This window comes from Acartia tonsa, chromosome 5 (assembly GCF_053477335.1).
Source record: "Acartia tonsa isolate MP-2025a chromosome 5, ASM5347733v1, whole genome shotgun sequence".
NCBI lineage: Eukaryota > Metazoa > Arthropoda > Copepoda > Calanoida > Acartiidae > Acartia > Acartia tonsa.
In genome coordinates, this window is record NC_137264.1 from 41,990,497 (window position 1) to 42,007,191 (window position 16,695).

Genomic DNA, 16,695 nt, shown 5'->3' on the forward strand with positions numbered 1-16,695 from the left:
TAAAACATTTTCGACTCAATCGTTCTTGATGATAATTATTTAATTTGTAGTACCTCAGAGACGAAAACTATAATATTGGTTACATGCAAATCTTTGTATGCTAAATTATTACCAATTACTTACGTCCATCAGACTATATGACTTACAAACATACATCATGTAATTCATGTAGCAACGCTGCTCTATATTTATTGGTTTGTTGTTGAATTCCAACCATTAGTTAGTAAGTGAATCATTAAAGACATAAATAAATTGTGTTAAACATGAGAATAATTAAAAAATTTATAAAATATCCTTTCACTGTTATATATAACGTTCAGCGGCTACGCCCCTAGAGACCTCTCATTAACCTAACAATCAGATTTTTTAGAGAAATGAGAGATTAAGGTATCATATTGTAAGCAAAGCATTGCTATAATTAAGTCCTTAAATATTTCAGTACGTCCTTAAACATTATCCTTCATGTATTAAAGCAATGTTGCAACGCATTTATTTACATTATTGTTGGACTTATTAAGTATCTATAAGTGTCAATGTATGTACGTTTGTCCTACCGTCTGATTTCAGAGCTTTGCTTTTATGGATGTTGTCATCCTTGTTTATTTAAAATGGCATTTAATATTGGAATAAAACTCTCAAAGAATATTAAGATTCTATTGAAATAAAATAAATATTTTTTTCTTTTTTAATTAATTAATAATAATTAAATGAATAACCATGAAAGTAATTACAAAACACGAATTCATTAGATTTTATTGAAATTTTATTTATTAAGAATTAATTTAATTTACCCCAGCTACTCTAAAACTAGAATCTTTTCCTAACAGTGTCCGACGGTCAATAACAAATTTTATAAAAGGAATATTCATATATCGCATCGTATTATAGACAGCTTTCCGCGGATAATAATATGAAAATTAATAAGATTAAAACCAGTTATATTAGCCCCGAGAGGCCGAAGGCTCGGGCTAACAAAATTAAATCATTTCATGATTTTTATTTTAATATTCGTAGAAATTTGTCTGTAATTCGATGCTATCCATGATTTTTCAGTATGGCTAAAAACCAGTTCTAATCCACCATATATTTTTCGGTTTCTAAGCCAGACTGGAAAGGTTTTTGAACAGTGTATTGACATACGTACGTCGTATGTGTCCAAATTACTGAAGCTACAAAAAATTTCATTATTGATAATTTATTTATAAGTATCCAGAAAGGTTATTTGAGTTCAAGAGTTGGGAAATAGGCAAATATTTATATACTTCTAGTGCAATCAAAATTTTTATGTTTGTCTTACTCATCTAGTAAGATTTAGTTGGGTGGATGGAAATCACTCCAAACAGCACCAATCACCCCAAATATTTTACTTCATTTATTCTCTAGTAGCTTCATCTTCATCCCTCCATATTTAGGGTTTTCTTTCCTACTACTTCTCTCATCATTCCTTTTTATGCGTATTTTTATGACGTCACATATGACACTTTCCGTATCTCCATTATTTCGTAGAGTCACTTTTGTTACTTAATTAATCAGGATAATGAATTTCAAGTTTCGACATAATTGAACTGATATTCACGTCGAAAATATAAATATTAGTTTAAGATACTATAACTGGCATTGAATGCTGTTCTTATAATGATATTACGATATGTAAATATTATAACAGCACAAACATGAGACAGTGTTAAAGAATAAGAGATAATAAGTGCTCCTATACACATATTATTGGTTAGAAAGTGTACACATTTTGGTACAAAATGGCAGTTGAAGTTCTTAAGAAAAAAGCTGTCAGGAAATAATTGACCATCTAGATCTTCTATATCTATTAACTAGCGGCTACGCCCCTAGAGGCCTCTATGGGCACTTGAGGAGGAGAGAGTCGAGTTTAATAATTCAATTTCTTATTTTAGATTTTTTTTTTGGGGGGGGGGGGTTGCCCCCCCCCTCATTTTTAATTTTAGTTAAGAAAAATCAAAAAATAAAATTTTTTTGGAGGGGATTTTTCATTTTTTGGGGGGGTTGGTGGTGTCCCACCTTCCCGGGACCTATGAGAAGCTACCCTGTTAAGGAGAACCCGATCGGTTCAGCGGTTAGCGAGATCCTTCGGTACAAACATACAAACATACAGACACACAAACACACAGACAAACACACAAACATACTGTTACTTTATTATAAGGATTATTACTTTTGATAATATAAAGAAAGAAGAACAAGGCACTATGTGGAAGCGATGTTGCCCTAATATAATTTGAGTGCGTTTATATTTGTATGTATGTGCTTGTCTGTGTGAATTTACACATTATAAGGGTTTATGTGTATGTGTGTGTTTGTGTGTGTGTATCTAAGTGTATGTGTGGGTGACCACAAATAATAATATGTCATGTAAATTTTGTAGAAATTTAATGGGCATGCAAAATAGTATGTAATTCATTCCGAAATTTGTGCTCAAACAGATTATCTTAACAAAACAGACTCAAAACGAATTATGTCTAAATATTGACATAATTAGAGCGACTGCACTTTAATATTCAAGAAACAGAATAAGATTTTATTTAAAATCAGGAAATTTATATAGACTATTAGACATACTAACGTTTACGTCTTGTTTTATTTACATAGTGCCTTATCGTCCTAGATATCTCTATTTTAAAGTAATAGTATTAAGAAAACTACATTACTACTCATTCTTAATTGTATAATTTTGCTAAGTTTTAAAAATACAGGACAATTCAAACATTTTCAATATAGACGAATAGGGAAATGCAGTTTGTGCTGTGATCATAATTTGAAATTCTAATGCTTTTTTTAACAGTTAGGGAGTTGAATCCATTTTTATAGAAGCAGAAATATAATCTATGATTATGGTTTGGACCCTCTAAAACTGTAATCTACCTTTCCACTTTCCCCTCTCTTGGTGAAGATATCTTCAATGTCGATACGATTTTTGAAATGTAAGATTCTACTTTCCCTTCTCTTGGTGAAGATATCTTCAACGCTGATACGATTTTTGAAATTTAAGATTCCACTTTCCCCTCTCTTGGTGAAGATATCTTCAACGCTGATACGATTTTTGAAATTTAAGATTCCACTTTTGCCTCTCTTGGTGAAGATATCTTCAACAAGAGAGACAAAAGTGGAATCTTATATTTCAAAAATCGTATCGGCGTTGAAGATATCTTCATTAAGAGAGGGGAAAGGGGAAGGGTAGATTACAGTTTTAGAGGGTCCAAACCATAATCATAGATTATATTTCTGCTTCTATAAAAATGGATTCAACTCCCTAACTGTTTAATGTGTTATTTACGGAAGGGATAGTACACCACGATAAATAATAATAATTGTATGTTAAACATCTCATAATCGATTACCCTATAAAACAGCAAATCAATAAATAAATAATAACAGTTGAAAGAAAATAAAAATAAAATCATATAATTTTAATTAATTATCATATTTGATAACTAAGTTATGGTTGAAAAAAAGGGTAGATACGCTGATATTTATAAAATAAAGTATAAAAATTTGCTATAATTAACAATTAAATATTTTATAGGAATACTTTGAAAATCCACAATTTGACATTGAGTGGGATTCTATAATTCTTGTATAAGTTGACAAACTCTTTAAATTCAGGGATCTAAAGGGATAAGAAAATGGCCCATAAATTGATGTACATAAACCTAAAGAAAATTACCTGTCCATTTCTAGCTTTGCAGTGTCCACCACCTTGGCACGGATTAGGGTCACATGGTGTTCGTGATATTTCACATCTAAGATATTTTTAATTATGTTAAAATTGTCCTAACGATTTCAAACTTGCCCTATTTATTTATGTTACAAGAAATGTTTTTTTTAAATAAAATATTTATATCAAATTTTTAAAAAGTTTTAATTGAATAAAAACTGAATAATTACCTATGACCCGTAACTCCAGGAGGACAAGAACAAGTATAACCACCTGGAGTAGAGCTACACTCTCCTATATAAATATAAATATTAACTCCAGGAGGACAAGAACAAGTATAACCACCTGGAGTAGAGCTACACTCTCCTATATAAATATAAATATTAACTCCAGGAGGACAAGAACAAGTATAACCACCTGGAGTAGAGCTACACTCTCCTATTAAGAATTAAGTTAAATAAGGTTCGGAAAAGCCCACCAGGGCTATTACATCACTTAACAAAGCTCTCAACATGGGCTAAAAACACGTTTTTTTAATTAAGCAAAATATTATAAAAAAAAATTATCTTTTCTCTTAAAATCTTTTGAAATAAAATAAGAAAGGAAATTATTTGTATTTACTGTTAGTTCCTGTATTTATTAATAAATAGCGCAGCAACTCTTTAACATTTGTCAGTCATATTTGATTATTTATTTAATCAACATTGATTACATTTTAAAAAGACTTTCACAAAGACACCCAAGCGTGTATCTGGTGGTAGGGGTGGGGGAGACACAATTTATAAAGAAGATTTATTCAACTATTGCAGGAGATGACGTAAAATAGCGCGCGAAGCGCTTAAAAAATTTTCTTTCCCCAAATTTTACTCGGTGTGAGTGTAGTTGTTAAGCGGAAAAAGGTTAAAATCTAAAATATTTTAATTTTTTGGAGTAGAGGCAAAAACCCCTGGACCTTATAACCACCTTTGGACGATTTAAATATGTAAAAAAATATTGCGCTACTTTTATGGAAATAATTGTCATTTTTCTCTTTTATAATCACATCTTTTGTTTAACTTTTTTTACAAAAAAAATCTAAAAAATCTAAAATTAGATAGTTATATAAAATCAGTTCATTGTTTCACAGTTATTGTAAGTGGCGGAGTTATTTGTCGAGTTTGGTATGTCCGCCCGTCCATCAGTCTTCTCTTTGATATGGTAGTGTCGAAATTTTCAGTTATCATTATGTTGTCATATCGTTATCTTAAGAGTTGTCAATAAAGTCGACATTAATAGCCAGTGATGTAAATAATGGTATGTCTATAATGAGTCATTCGGTATTATCCTAATAAGATTTTTTTCAAGTTTAGGGGGTCGAGCACTACCTAGCAGCCTGCCTAGCCGCGGGCGCTCGACCCCCCTGCCTGCCTAGCCGCGGGCGCTCGACCCCCAAGCCTGCCTAGCCGCGGGCGCTCGGCCCCGAAGCCTGTAATTTAACCTAATTGTAAAAAAGGGCCACAGCCAGGTTTTATTTCTTTTTTTGGGGGGGGGTTAGAATTTAAACAGAGGATAACGCCAGTCATTCATGGCCAATTTTGCCATATATTTGTCGATATAAACTAAAGAAGGTGTATCAACTTTTTCACTTTTTATTTAAGATAGCTAGCCGGTTCTTTTGTAAGTAGTAGATGTAAAATTTTTCATAGAATTCAGATATGCAATCGGTTTTTTGGTAGACCTCTTATTTTTAAAGTAATTTAAGTTTAAATAAAAAAAATTAAGTCGATTTTAAGGTACTAAAATGCAACAAAAAAAAGAAAGAAAATGGCCATTATGAACAAAAATAGTAAGATCTTTAATTTGACACCTTAAGTAATTATTGAAAAAAACAATTTTTTTAAACCCACGAGAATAAAAACTTTGAACTAAATTTTGTCATTACCCAGGCATAAGAAATAGGCATTATATATACTGTTAGATTGAGAAAAATATTACAAATCCATTCTAAGCAAAATTGAAATAAAAAGTTTACAATATAGTTTATAAACTACAATAAAGGAATTATATGAAAATATTATATTATATTATACAGGCAACCACCTTATTTTTTGAATTGAGAATAAAAATGGGAAGGGGGTAAAGAGGGGGTAACTAGGGGATGACGAAAGTGTTGCCTGTACAACAAAATACAATAGGCCATTTTGTATTTTTTTACTTTTTTTCAATTTTGCTTACAATGGATTCGTAATATTTTTCTGATTCTAAAGGTATATATGAACCCATATTTTTTTTACCTGTGAAATGATAAAATTAAGTTCAAAGTTTTTATTCTCGTGGGTTTAAAAAAATAAATTTTTTCAATAATTACCTGACAAAATTTAAAAAGTAAGGTGTCAAATTAAAGATCTTACTATTTTTGTTCATAATGGCCATTTTTTTCCTTTTTTTTGTTGCGTTTTAGTACCTTAAAATCGACTTAATTTTTTTTTTTAAACTTAAATTACTTAAAAAATAAGAGGTCTACAAAAAAAAACGATTGCATATCTGAATTCTATAAAAAATTTTACATCTACTGCTTACTAAAAGAACCGGCTAGCTATCTTAAATAAAAAGTGAAAAAGTTGATACACCTTCTTTTAATAAAATGCTACTATTTTTATCTATTTTATATCTAATTTTCTAATTTTATATCTAATTTTCTTTATTCTTACTACAAAACCAGGGATATAAAGTGATGAAACAATGGCCGATAAATTGATGTACATCCCGAATCATGACACGTAAAATTACCCCTTCTATAGATTAAAATTAGTGGTTGAACGTTTGAACTTTATAAAATAACAAATCAAAATTCAGTAAAAGTCCCCAAATTTGTTACGCCAACGAATAAGAAAACGTTATTGTAAACTTTGGGGACTGGTGTAATAAACATCTCTCTATGCAAAACGCTTTTCTTAGTTGTTTATGGACAAAATTATTCTTGTTTAAGCCAATGAATGGATAGTTATAAAATCAATCTTTCAAAGATTTTTGCAGAAAAAAATTAATTTTGGCGAGGTAATAAAACGCGCGAATGCATATTTTCCAGACATTATTTGCAAGGTTGTATAAAAGGTTTGCAGGGAACTAAAGGGTTAAGACAGTGGCCGACTTATTGATGTACATCCCCAATTTTTATAAACAAAATTACCCCTTCTGTAGATTGGTGGTTGAGACGTTTGGACGCTCAATTTAATAAACCAACTAATCAAAATTAATCAAAAGTCCCCAAAGTTGTTAAGCTAACACATTAGAAAACGTTATTACAATAATATGGGGACCTGTGTATTAAACAGTCCATTGTCCCCTCTCTCTCTGAAAGGTTTGGCATAAAAAATGATATATAAATGTAATCAGTAACATTTTTATTTTGACTTTCAACCGTATAAATGTTGGCCAATTGTTCCATTATCTTTTTTTCCCTAATCTGTATTTACCAATAGGTATATTTCGCTTAATTTTATAAAACCTGTTAAAACGATTTTTTTAAAGATAATTTTAGACGTAAATGCAAACTAAATATTTACTCTTTACCAGGAAACAGGAATAGGTTGTTTCAAGATTAAATTCTATAGTTTCAGATTATTTCAAAACATTTGAAATTATAACTCTATTAGTAATAGTGAGGGTATGTCTTGGCCCATAACAGGTGTATAACTCATTAATGTACACACTTTCAGACAATAGTAATGCAATCAACTGGTTGGTTGTCTGTTTAATATCACTTGGGTAACAGCTGAACGTTTGAAGTCATAGAGAACCTCGCCCTCACTAGGTTATAGTTAGTAAATGCTTCTATATAATCGAGGCACAGTGGAGATTTACATCCTGTTGGCATATCCTCACTTCCCTGCTTTTATACAATGTTTGCTCTAACCTTTCAAAATCATAAACAGTTTTAAAATTTAAAGATTCTCCAAAAATATTTTTTCGAAAAAGAAAACTTTAGTAACAACTCTACTCTATATTATACATTATACTCAAAAGCCGTTTGACTTCGCACACCCGATAATTTTGAAACCCTCTCGTAGGATGAAATACGTACATTTGCTGAGATGTAAATCAGAATACCCGATATGAAAATTAAAAAATAAAATTTTTACAGGTTGTCCCTGATTTTTTTTTTTGGGGGGGGGGCGGGTTGGGATACACCACGCCGAAAAGCTTCGTTACCATTGATCGTTATCGTTATTTTTCAAAACTTTTAAAATTCTTTTCATATTTTAACTCTTTCAAATAAAATAAACACGTTTAATTATATTTATTGAAATTAAAACTACGTAGAAAGAAAAGTTTTTTTTTCAATCAAGAGTTTAATGATATATTTTTAGATTCTCTAGATAGAGAAAAAAATGTGTTTAATTTTGAAATTGCTAGCTTCCATAAATATAGAGAATATTTTCAATTTATATAATGTGCGGTTTGTAAATATATTAAAGCGTAATACAAACTGGTTACTCTTATTTTCAATGCTATGATAATAAGTTTTAGTCTGCCCTAAAAATTGAAAATGTGTTCGTAAATGTTTTGGTCTAAGCAGTGATCTTACATAATAAGACAATGGACGAAAAGTGCTACACATCCCCAATGTCAATAAATAAAATTACCCTTTCTGTAGACGTTACTAAGATTGGACACTCCTAGCTTGGAGCAACCAATAAAAATTCAACAAACGTAACCAAAGTTTTAAAGCCATCGAGTCAGATAACGTAGTTAAAAAACTTTGGGTACTAGTGCAGTAATTTACAGTCCAATGTCCCCTCCCTCCCTTGCAATAAGGAAAGTAAACCAATTCACAGTAGGATGTCTTAATTTCTAGCAAAGATTGCCACATTTAAGAAATTAGAATTAATCAGGGGTGTATCATGTATATTTAATTGCTCGTAAGGAGGGAAGGGATAACCACATTATCTTATTCGCTAGTTCAAAATATCTTTGGATACTTTTTTTATTAAATTCTATTAGTTCGGTCCAAACACGTGGTGTCCAAACTTTTCAACCAATAATCACAATCAACTGAGGGGATAATTTTGTTAATTATCATAGGAGTTGTATATAAATTGTTTTCAATTTCAGCGAGGGTAAAACCAAAAACAAATTTTTAAGTTTTATTTTAGGTCAGGTTGGGTAAAGTAAGGTTTAGAACCCGCAGGAGCTAGAGACACTTAAAAACAAAGCTATTATAGATTTAGGTTAGGTCCGTCCGTCCGTTACGGATAGCTCGAGAAGCATAATTAACCCTGTAAAGTATTTGGGCGATATTGCATGTATCAGTAGGAGATACAGAATTCATTACCTAATTAGAAATTATCATTCATGGTGTTCTTTCCCTTCCACATAAAACGAATTTCTAAAGAAAACTGTTCCGCAATTTACTCTATTTTCACTTCTTTCTCTCTCTCTCTCTCTCTCTCTCTCTCTCTCTCTCTCTCTCTCTCTCTCTCTCTCTTTATTGGCTTTAATAGGCTTCACCTCCTAGTGGCCTCTAGAGGCACCTTAGGTGGTTGGGGGGTAAGTCATTTTAGTTTTGAAAAGAAAAAGTAAAATTTTTGGATGTCATTTTTTTCTAGCGCAATTTGTTTTGTTAAAATGGTGGTGATACCCTCCTTTAAAATTGTTATAAACCTTTCCAGGACATGTGAGAAGCTTCACTGTAAAGGAGAACCACGTAGGTCCAGCAGTTAGCGAGATCCCTTGGTACAAACAGACAGTGTAAAAGCTTTGTAAAACATGCTATGCGCGTTAAAAAATAAATCTGTCAGAAAAAATAATAAGTGATAGGTATTTAATTAGCTTTTTTACTTTAGATCTTTTTTTTATATTTTGTATTTTAGTCTGTTATTTTCTCACTTTATATTTTATGACTTTGTATTAATATTTTACTTTTGTCCTTTTTGTCTAAACATAATTATTCTTTGCTATTATTATTAATTAGCTTATTTATATGGACATATTACTTTAGTATTTATAATTTATTCAAAAATTGATATTCATTGGTAGATTTTCTCTCTGTATGAAAGCTTCCGAAATTGTTGGAAAGGTTTGAGAAAATTAATAAAAAATGTCAATAACTTTTAACAAGGACAATTATGCTCGTAAGAAGCAGGACAAAAGTAACAAGGTTACATGGGTTTTATTTAGCAGGTAATGTCTATAACTCAATGGATATTAAAATTAGTTTAGATAATTTCCCGTATCGCTTCAAAACTGATTAATATCCGGTGGATTAGAATCGGTTCTCAGACATACTGAAAAATTATGTCTAGCATTACAGTATTATATCCAGTTTTCTACAAATATAAAAATGTACAATCAAGATTAAAAACATTTTTCTTCAGCCCGTGCCTGGTTATAATCTTAAAATTGTACATTTTATATCCGCGGGAAGCTTTTTATAATACGATGCGAGAAATGACTATTGTAAATTAGTCAATTCTATTTAATAGATTTGTTTTATTCATAATTTAGTCCAATTATAAAGTGACATGTAGGTAAACTGACGTATGGACATTAGGCATACCATAGATATAGAACATCTACGCTTAGCAAATATGTTCATAATTATGCAGGAAAGTTGAATATTAAAACAGTGGGAAGTTGAATATTGTATATTAATTAGTATTACCTTTAGTGCTCTGGCCATCTGTCTGTCGGTAATGCTCGATATGCTTTCAATGCTCGATAAGTTTTCAATGCTCAATAGGCAATTTGAGTGAAAGCGCCGAATAAATTCTTACCTAGTTCTGAGCAAGGCATTCCATGGCAAGAATGATCTTCACAGTTCTGTAGGTCCTCTGTCTTTAGTAATGCGGGTTCTCTACCTAGAGATAGTATAAGTTATTATTCCATGGCAAGAATGATCTTCACAATCATGTAGGTTCTCTGTCTTTAGTAATGCTGGTTCTCTCCCTAGAGATAGTATAAGTTATTATTCCATGGCAAGTATGATCTTCACAATCCTGTAGGTCCTCTGTCTTTAGTAATGCTGGTTCTCTACCTAGAGGTAGTATAAGTTATTATTCCATGGCAAGAATGATCTTCACAGTTCTGTAGGTCCTCTGTCTTTAGTAATGCTGGTTCTCTACCTAGAGGTAGTATAAGTTATTATTCCATGGCAAGAATGATCTTCACAGTTCTGTAGGTCCTCTGTCTTTAGTAATGCTGGTTCTCTACCTAGAGATAGTATACGTTATTATTCCATGGCAAGAATGGTCTTCACAATCCTGTAGGTCCTCAGTCTTTAGTAATGCTGGTTCTCTACCTAGAGATAGTATAAGTTATTATTCCATGGCAAGAATGATCTTTACAATCCTGTAGGTCCTCAGTCTTTAGTAATGCTGGTTCTCTACCTAGAGATAGTATAAGTTATTATTCCATGGCAAGCATGATCTTCACAATCCTGTAGGTCCTCAGTCTTTAGTAATGCTGGTTCTCTACCTAGAGATAGTATAAGTTATTATTCCATGGCAAGCATGATCTTCACAATCCTGTAGGTCCTCAGTCTTTAGTAATGCTGGTTCTCTACCTAGAGATAGTATAAGTTATTATTCCATGGCAAGAATGATCTTCGCAATCCTGTAGGTCCTCTGTCTTTAGTAATGCTGGTTCTCTACCTAGAGATAGTATAAGTTATTATTCCATGGCAAGAATGATCTTCGCAATCCTGTAGGTCCTCTGTCTTTAGTAATGCTGGTTCTCTACCTAGAGATAGTATAAGTTATTATTCCATAGCAATTTCTTTCTCGAATTCAGGCATACTTAGGATTAATTATAGAGGAAATGTTAAACTGGGAGGGGGCACCATCCATGTAGCCCACTCCCCCCCCCCTTACAAAAAAATATAGTTTTTACCTGAAACTAAGCTAACAGGATTGTGTCCAAACTCAAATTCTTTGATACACCCCTAAAATAAAATAAATATTTAGTAGCAACGAAGCTTTATAAAAATAGGGTTTGTCTGTTGGTCAGTTAGATACTCAGAGATCGTTAATAATCTCTCATAACAAATATTGAATTTGAGTCTGGGTTAATTTTACAAGTAACCTTTATAGTATGATAAAGGTAATGTCTTGGCTTATAACCAGGCAGGACACCCAGACAAAGGTCATGCAATCAAAATTATTGTTAAATTTTTTTACCTGTAATCCAGGAATGTTAAGGCCAGGCCGCCAGCCAACATAAGAATTCTTGGAGATCTTGATGGTCTTGCCATGACCGGGAGCCTGTCCTGTTACTGGCTCCAGGGAGTCAAGCATTAACATTCCGTCCTGGTGGTACCGCTGGGCTCGAACCTGATAGAATACAGTATGTTTTTTTATAGAAAAAAATCTGTACCTAGAATAATGAAATTGAAGCACATTATCATGTGGATATCCCCCTATAGTCAACCAACCTGTTGACTGCACATTTTTAATGTTAATGAATAGCACAACATTTTTGGATTTGGGATTCAATCTCTTCGTAGAAACATGCGCATGACAAAACATAAATATTTAAGCAGCAGTGGTTAAAATAACTCTCAAATCGTCTTTAGCATAAAATAACAAGGCATACAACATCCATGAAAGCAATGCATGTCAAATACTTAAGTCAGACAAACGAACAGTGCCAAATAAAGCATTATCTAGCATTTAATATGCAACATTATTTAGAAATCTAAATTCGGTATTAATCTATTATCTTTCCAAAAATCATTTACTTTTTTAGACTTGGAATCCTCAAGCCAAGTCTAAAATCTAGAAGACAATCCCAACATTACTGACCTTATGCCACTGTCCCAGAGTAATAGGTAGAGCTGAATCCAAGGTCAGCGGTCCCTCTGGTCCTGTACTGTACTGGAACCTGACATGTCCCTTCGCCAGGTACAGGCTGATAAACTTAACAAATAAAATTTGAATTTAGACTTGCCAATAAGATGCGCATTAACCATAAGGTAGTAACCAGTTTTACTGTAGCAATTAAACACTCACGTCCAATATCAGAGGTTTAAAATTATACAAATGGATATACAATATGGCACAATAAGTGGATATTACGACAGGGAAAAATTGTTATTAATTTATCTTTCTAACAAGAACATTAATGATTGATTAGTTCGTTCATCCAGTAGGAGGTGACGGGATTAGAAAAAAGGGTTGGAGGAGGGATCGTTTTTGAGCCAGCTACAAGTTTGACTTTCTTAGAGTAGATGATTATCTGGTGTAAGATCCAAGTTATTATAGATCCATTATTACACATTATAAGCAAAACGAATGGCCAACCATTGAGGGAAAATCAGAAAATTAGGGTAAAACACTAGAGGGGGGACGGGGTTAAATATGTATTTCCCTATCCCATTGACCTAGTGCCGAGATTCAATTGGTGGGTCTTTAAAAATCAACCAATGGCGTCGGGAATATTAACACAGCCAAGTAGCAGAACAATTTGCTAGCAGACGAAAAGGGCATTGGAAAAGTGTATGAGTTATTTATCTGTATATATACCTATGTATACTATAGATTTGTTATCAGAAAGATAAAAAAAGTATATGGAATAAAGAAGAAAGGAAAGATCATATAATTGGCCATCTATGGTAATAATTCTATTAACTAACCTCATTAGGACCAGTCTCTGTGTAAAATAATAATCCATCTATGGTAATAATTCTATTAACTAACCTCATTAGGACCAGTCTCTGTGTGAAATAATAATCCATCTATAGTAATAATTCTATTAACTAACCTCATTAGGACCAGTCTCTGTGTGAAATAATAATCCATCTATAGTAATAATTCTATTAACTAACCTCATTAGGACCAGTCTCTGTGTGAAATAATAATCCATCTATAGTAATAATTCTATTAACTAACCTCATTAGGACCAGTCTCTGTGTGAAATAATAATCCATCTATAGTAATAATTCTATTAACTAACCTCATTAGGACCAGTCTCTGTGTGAAATAATAATCCATCCTTAGCAAAGCTTCTAAAACTCAACTCTATAGAAGTCCTAATAAAAACAATTTTAATAAATTTCTGCTTCAGGAAATGTCTCTTTTTAAACATACTTTACTATGTAAAAGGATTCGAGAAAGCCTAAAAAGTCACGTGTGACGTCATAAAAATAGTCTCTAAAAAGGAAGGATGAGGTCACATTAGGCTTTCTCAAATAATTCTATTTTTTAAGAGCGCAGCTACTCTATAATAAAGTTTTAGATGTGCGTCAATGCATTAAATTTAAATATAATGGTATTCTTGTTTATTGGCGCATTTAAAAATCCTCTTGTTAGCTGTTTTGTTCAGTTTAGGGTATTTATTTTCTATTTTGTTAATATATGTATATTATATCAACTATAAATATTAAATAGTTAAACTTCTTAAGAGCAATCTAGCTTTCAGGAAATTATATCGTATATCGTATTATTGGAATTAATCAAAAGTGTATGAACATACAGAAGTTTGTTTGTCCGCTAGAAATTAATTTTTATATCTGGGGTTTTAAACCTATTACCTTGTAAGAGATCTATGTAAAGGTTTAAGTTCTACATAAGAAGATCCAGTAAAGCCAGCAACATTCAGGTCAACTTTAGACAGCTCCTTCTCACAATACTTCCCAGACCTAAAGAATTTAAAGTTAGGAATAAAAGTTAAACATCTAGCGGATTTTTCTCGAACTAAATTCTCATAATACTTGCTAATTCTCATACCTAAATGATTCAAAGTTAAACTTCTAGCGGATTTTTCTAGAACTCATTCTTTAAATACTAAATGGTAGCAGTTTAACAACTGCTGGATTTTTTTGGAACTAAAAACATTATTCTAAATTGGTTGAGTGTTTTATCATTAAATGGGGAATTCAATCCTTCTATACAAGTAACAGGATGTCTGTAGATAAACAAAAAGCATCATAAGTATGGTAAAAAGAAAATTGGTATACTAACATACTATAGCGGCATTTTATGTAACTATATATAACACAAAATTAATAATATAATAGTTATTTATCGCATCGTATAACAAACAGCTTTCCTCGGATATAAAAATGTACAATTCTAATATTAAAACTTTTGTTAGCCCTGAGATGCTGGAGGCACGGTCTAACAAAACTGGTTTTCATATAATGATTGTACATTCCTATATATATTTGTAAAAAACTGGATATAATACGATACAATACAAGGTTTTTCAGTATGGCTTACAACCAGTTCTAATCCAGCGGATATTAATCGGTTTCAAAGGCATACTAACAAATAATTGTACCTGTGTTGAGTGCAGTAGCAGGTGAATGTTCCATCATGCTCCTCACAAGTTCCCCCTCCACCACAAGGTGATGTGCTACATGGGGAGCCTCCAGTGTCCATACCCTGGATATCTTCAGTACATCCGCCTAAGAATAAATCTGTAAATACAACTGAATAACAAGGCAACTACCTAGAACTTATTATTTTTTCGTCTGCTAGCAACTTGCTTTCTGATCTTTTATATTTACTTGGCTGTGTTACTATTCCCGAGGCTATTGGTTGATTATCACAGACCCGATTAACAGTCGGGGATGGGGACATAAAGTTATTTAATCCCTTCCTCCTCTATTATTTACTCTTATCTACCTAAGAAAAAGTTCAAATAAGAAAATGGCGTCATACAATGCAAATGACCAATGGTAGGCCAGTACACTTATACTTATACCAGTATATAGTTATTTTTATAGTCACTCTAAAAAGCTTTAAAAACTGTTAAGAAATTAATGAAATTAAATTGCAGTAAAAAAAAACTTTGAGCCAAAAATAAAAAAGTGTGTTTTTAGGCTTGACCAATCAGAGAGCAATTTTAGAATGTAAGCCAATAAGAGACGAACACATTTTACCAATGAGGAATAGTTGTTAAAAGTTTCAATTATTGAATAATTGGCATTACAGACAGACAGAAATACGGACAGACCTGATATCTTATAGAGTAGCTTTACTTCTGAAAATTTGAATAACCAATACAGATTTAGAAAATGTACTAGAAAACATCATTACAGATACTTCTGTATATAATTTTCCACTAAGTTACTTAAATGATAGCTGAGTTTTTAATAGATAATTCAATATCAATGCCGAAGGAATTAACATTACTTTAAGAGTAATAAATTTAAATTTTTATCTTTCTAATGACCTTAATTAGCTTTTAAACTCTTGACATTTTTAAGGCATACGTGCATTTTTAAAGCATTTCTTGCCAAAAACAAAGCGCAAAATGGGCTGGTTTTATTATAAGCAACAGGTTTTTTTTATATCTTTGGTAATTATCAACTTTCTGTTGACGTGGTAAAGTCACATACTTACTTTTTTGGTAGCGAAGCATCTCATTAGTAAGAGTATGTCTGTCCGTACGACCTGTACGAGTACCTCTGAGTATTAATTTAGGCATGTTAGAATTGTCCCATCGATTACAAACTTGGCATGTTGCTTTCTGTAATAAATAGGTACAATTAAACTCTATAATCCTGTATTAAATTTTGTGATAAACGGAATTTTAGTTTAAACTTCTAAATAATATTGAATATTAATTTAGCTGTTAATTATCGTTTGTTTATGGGTGTTTTCATCCTTGTTTTTTTAAACTTTAATTTTCAGCGTAAGTGCTCTACATTGTTATCACCTTCATTCCTCATTTAATTATTTTATACGTGGGAATCAATATGATTTAATATGAAACCATATCAACAATCATTATCTAACATCAATGGGTCAAGAATTCTAACATAATTGAGTATGGGTTTGTTCAGCAAAAATATTATTACTCTATAATTCACTTTGTCATTGTGTTACGCTAGCGTTTATGGGCTCTGTATAGGATAAAGTAGGGAGGGAGAAGACAAATAGCCTTAAACTAACCCGAGACCAGTGTGAAGCTTCCCTGAAATACAGAACTAATCAGTTCCTTTGTTATTAAGATCCAAACGAACAAAAACCTTATTACTTGATAAAATAGGAAAACGTAAATGAAATTTTTTATTTTGCCGTGTT

The 16,695-nt window shown here is 31.9% G+C and overlaps 1 protein-coding gene across 1 annotated transcript in view; it reads right to left on the bottom strand.

Moving 5' to 3' along the window:
• The window catches only part of LOC145319538 (agrin-like), a 55,596-nt gene that overhangs the window by 9,790 nt on the left and 29,111 nt on the right, over positions 1-16,695 (bottom strand). Inside the window, exons 7-15 of the mRNA XM_080161723.1 lie at positions 14,945-15,071; positions 14,196-14,303; positions 13,619-13,694; positions 12,469-12,582; positions 11,845-11,997; positions 11,558-11,609; positions 10,444-10,527; positions 3,919-3,982; positions 3,698-3,773 (exon numbers count right to left, since the gene is read on the bottom strand). Coding sequence (XP_080017849.1) covers positions 3,698-3,773; positions 3,919-3,982; positions 10,444-10,527; positions 11,558-11,609; positions 11,845-11,997; positions 12,469-12,582; positions 13,619-13,694; positions 14,196-14,303; positions 14,945-15,071 — 854 coding nt within the window. The remainder of the gene's footprint in view (positions 1-3,697; positions 3,774-3,918; positions 3,983-10,443; positions 10,528-11,557; positions 11,610-11,844; positions 11,998-12,468; positions 12,583-13,618; positions 13,695-14,195; positions 14,304-14,944; positions 15,072-16,695) is intronic.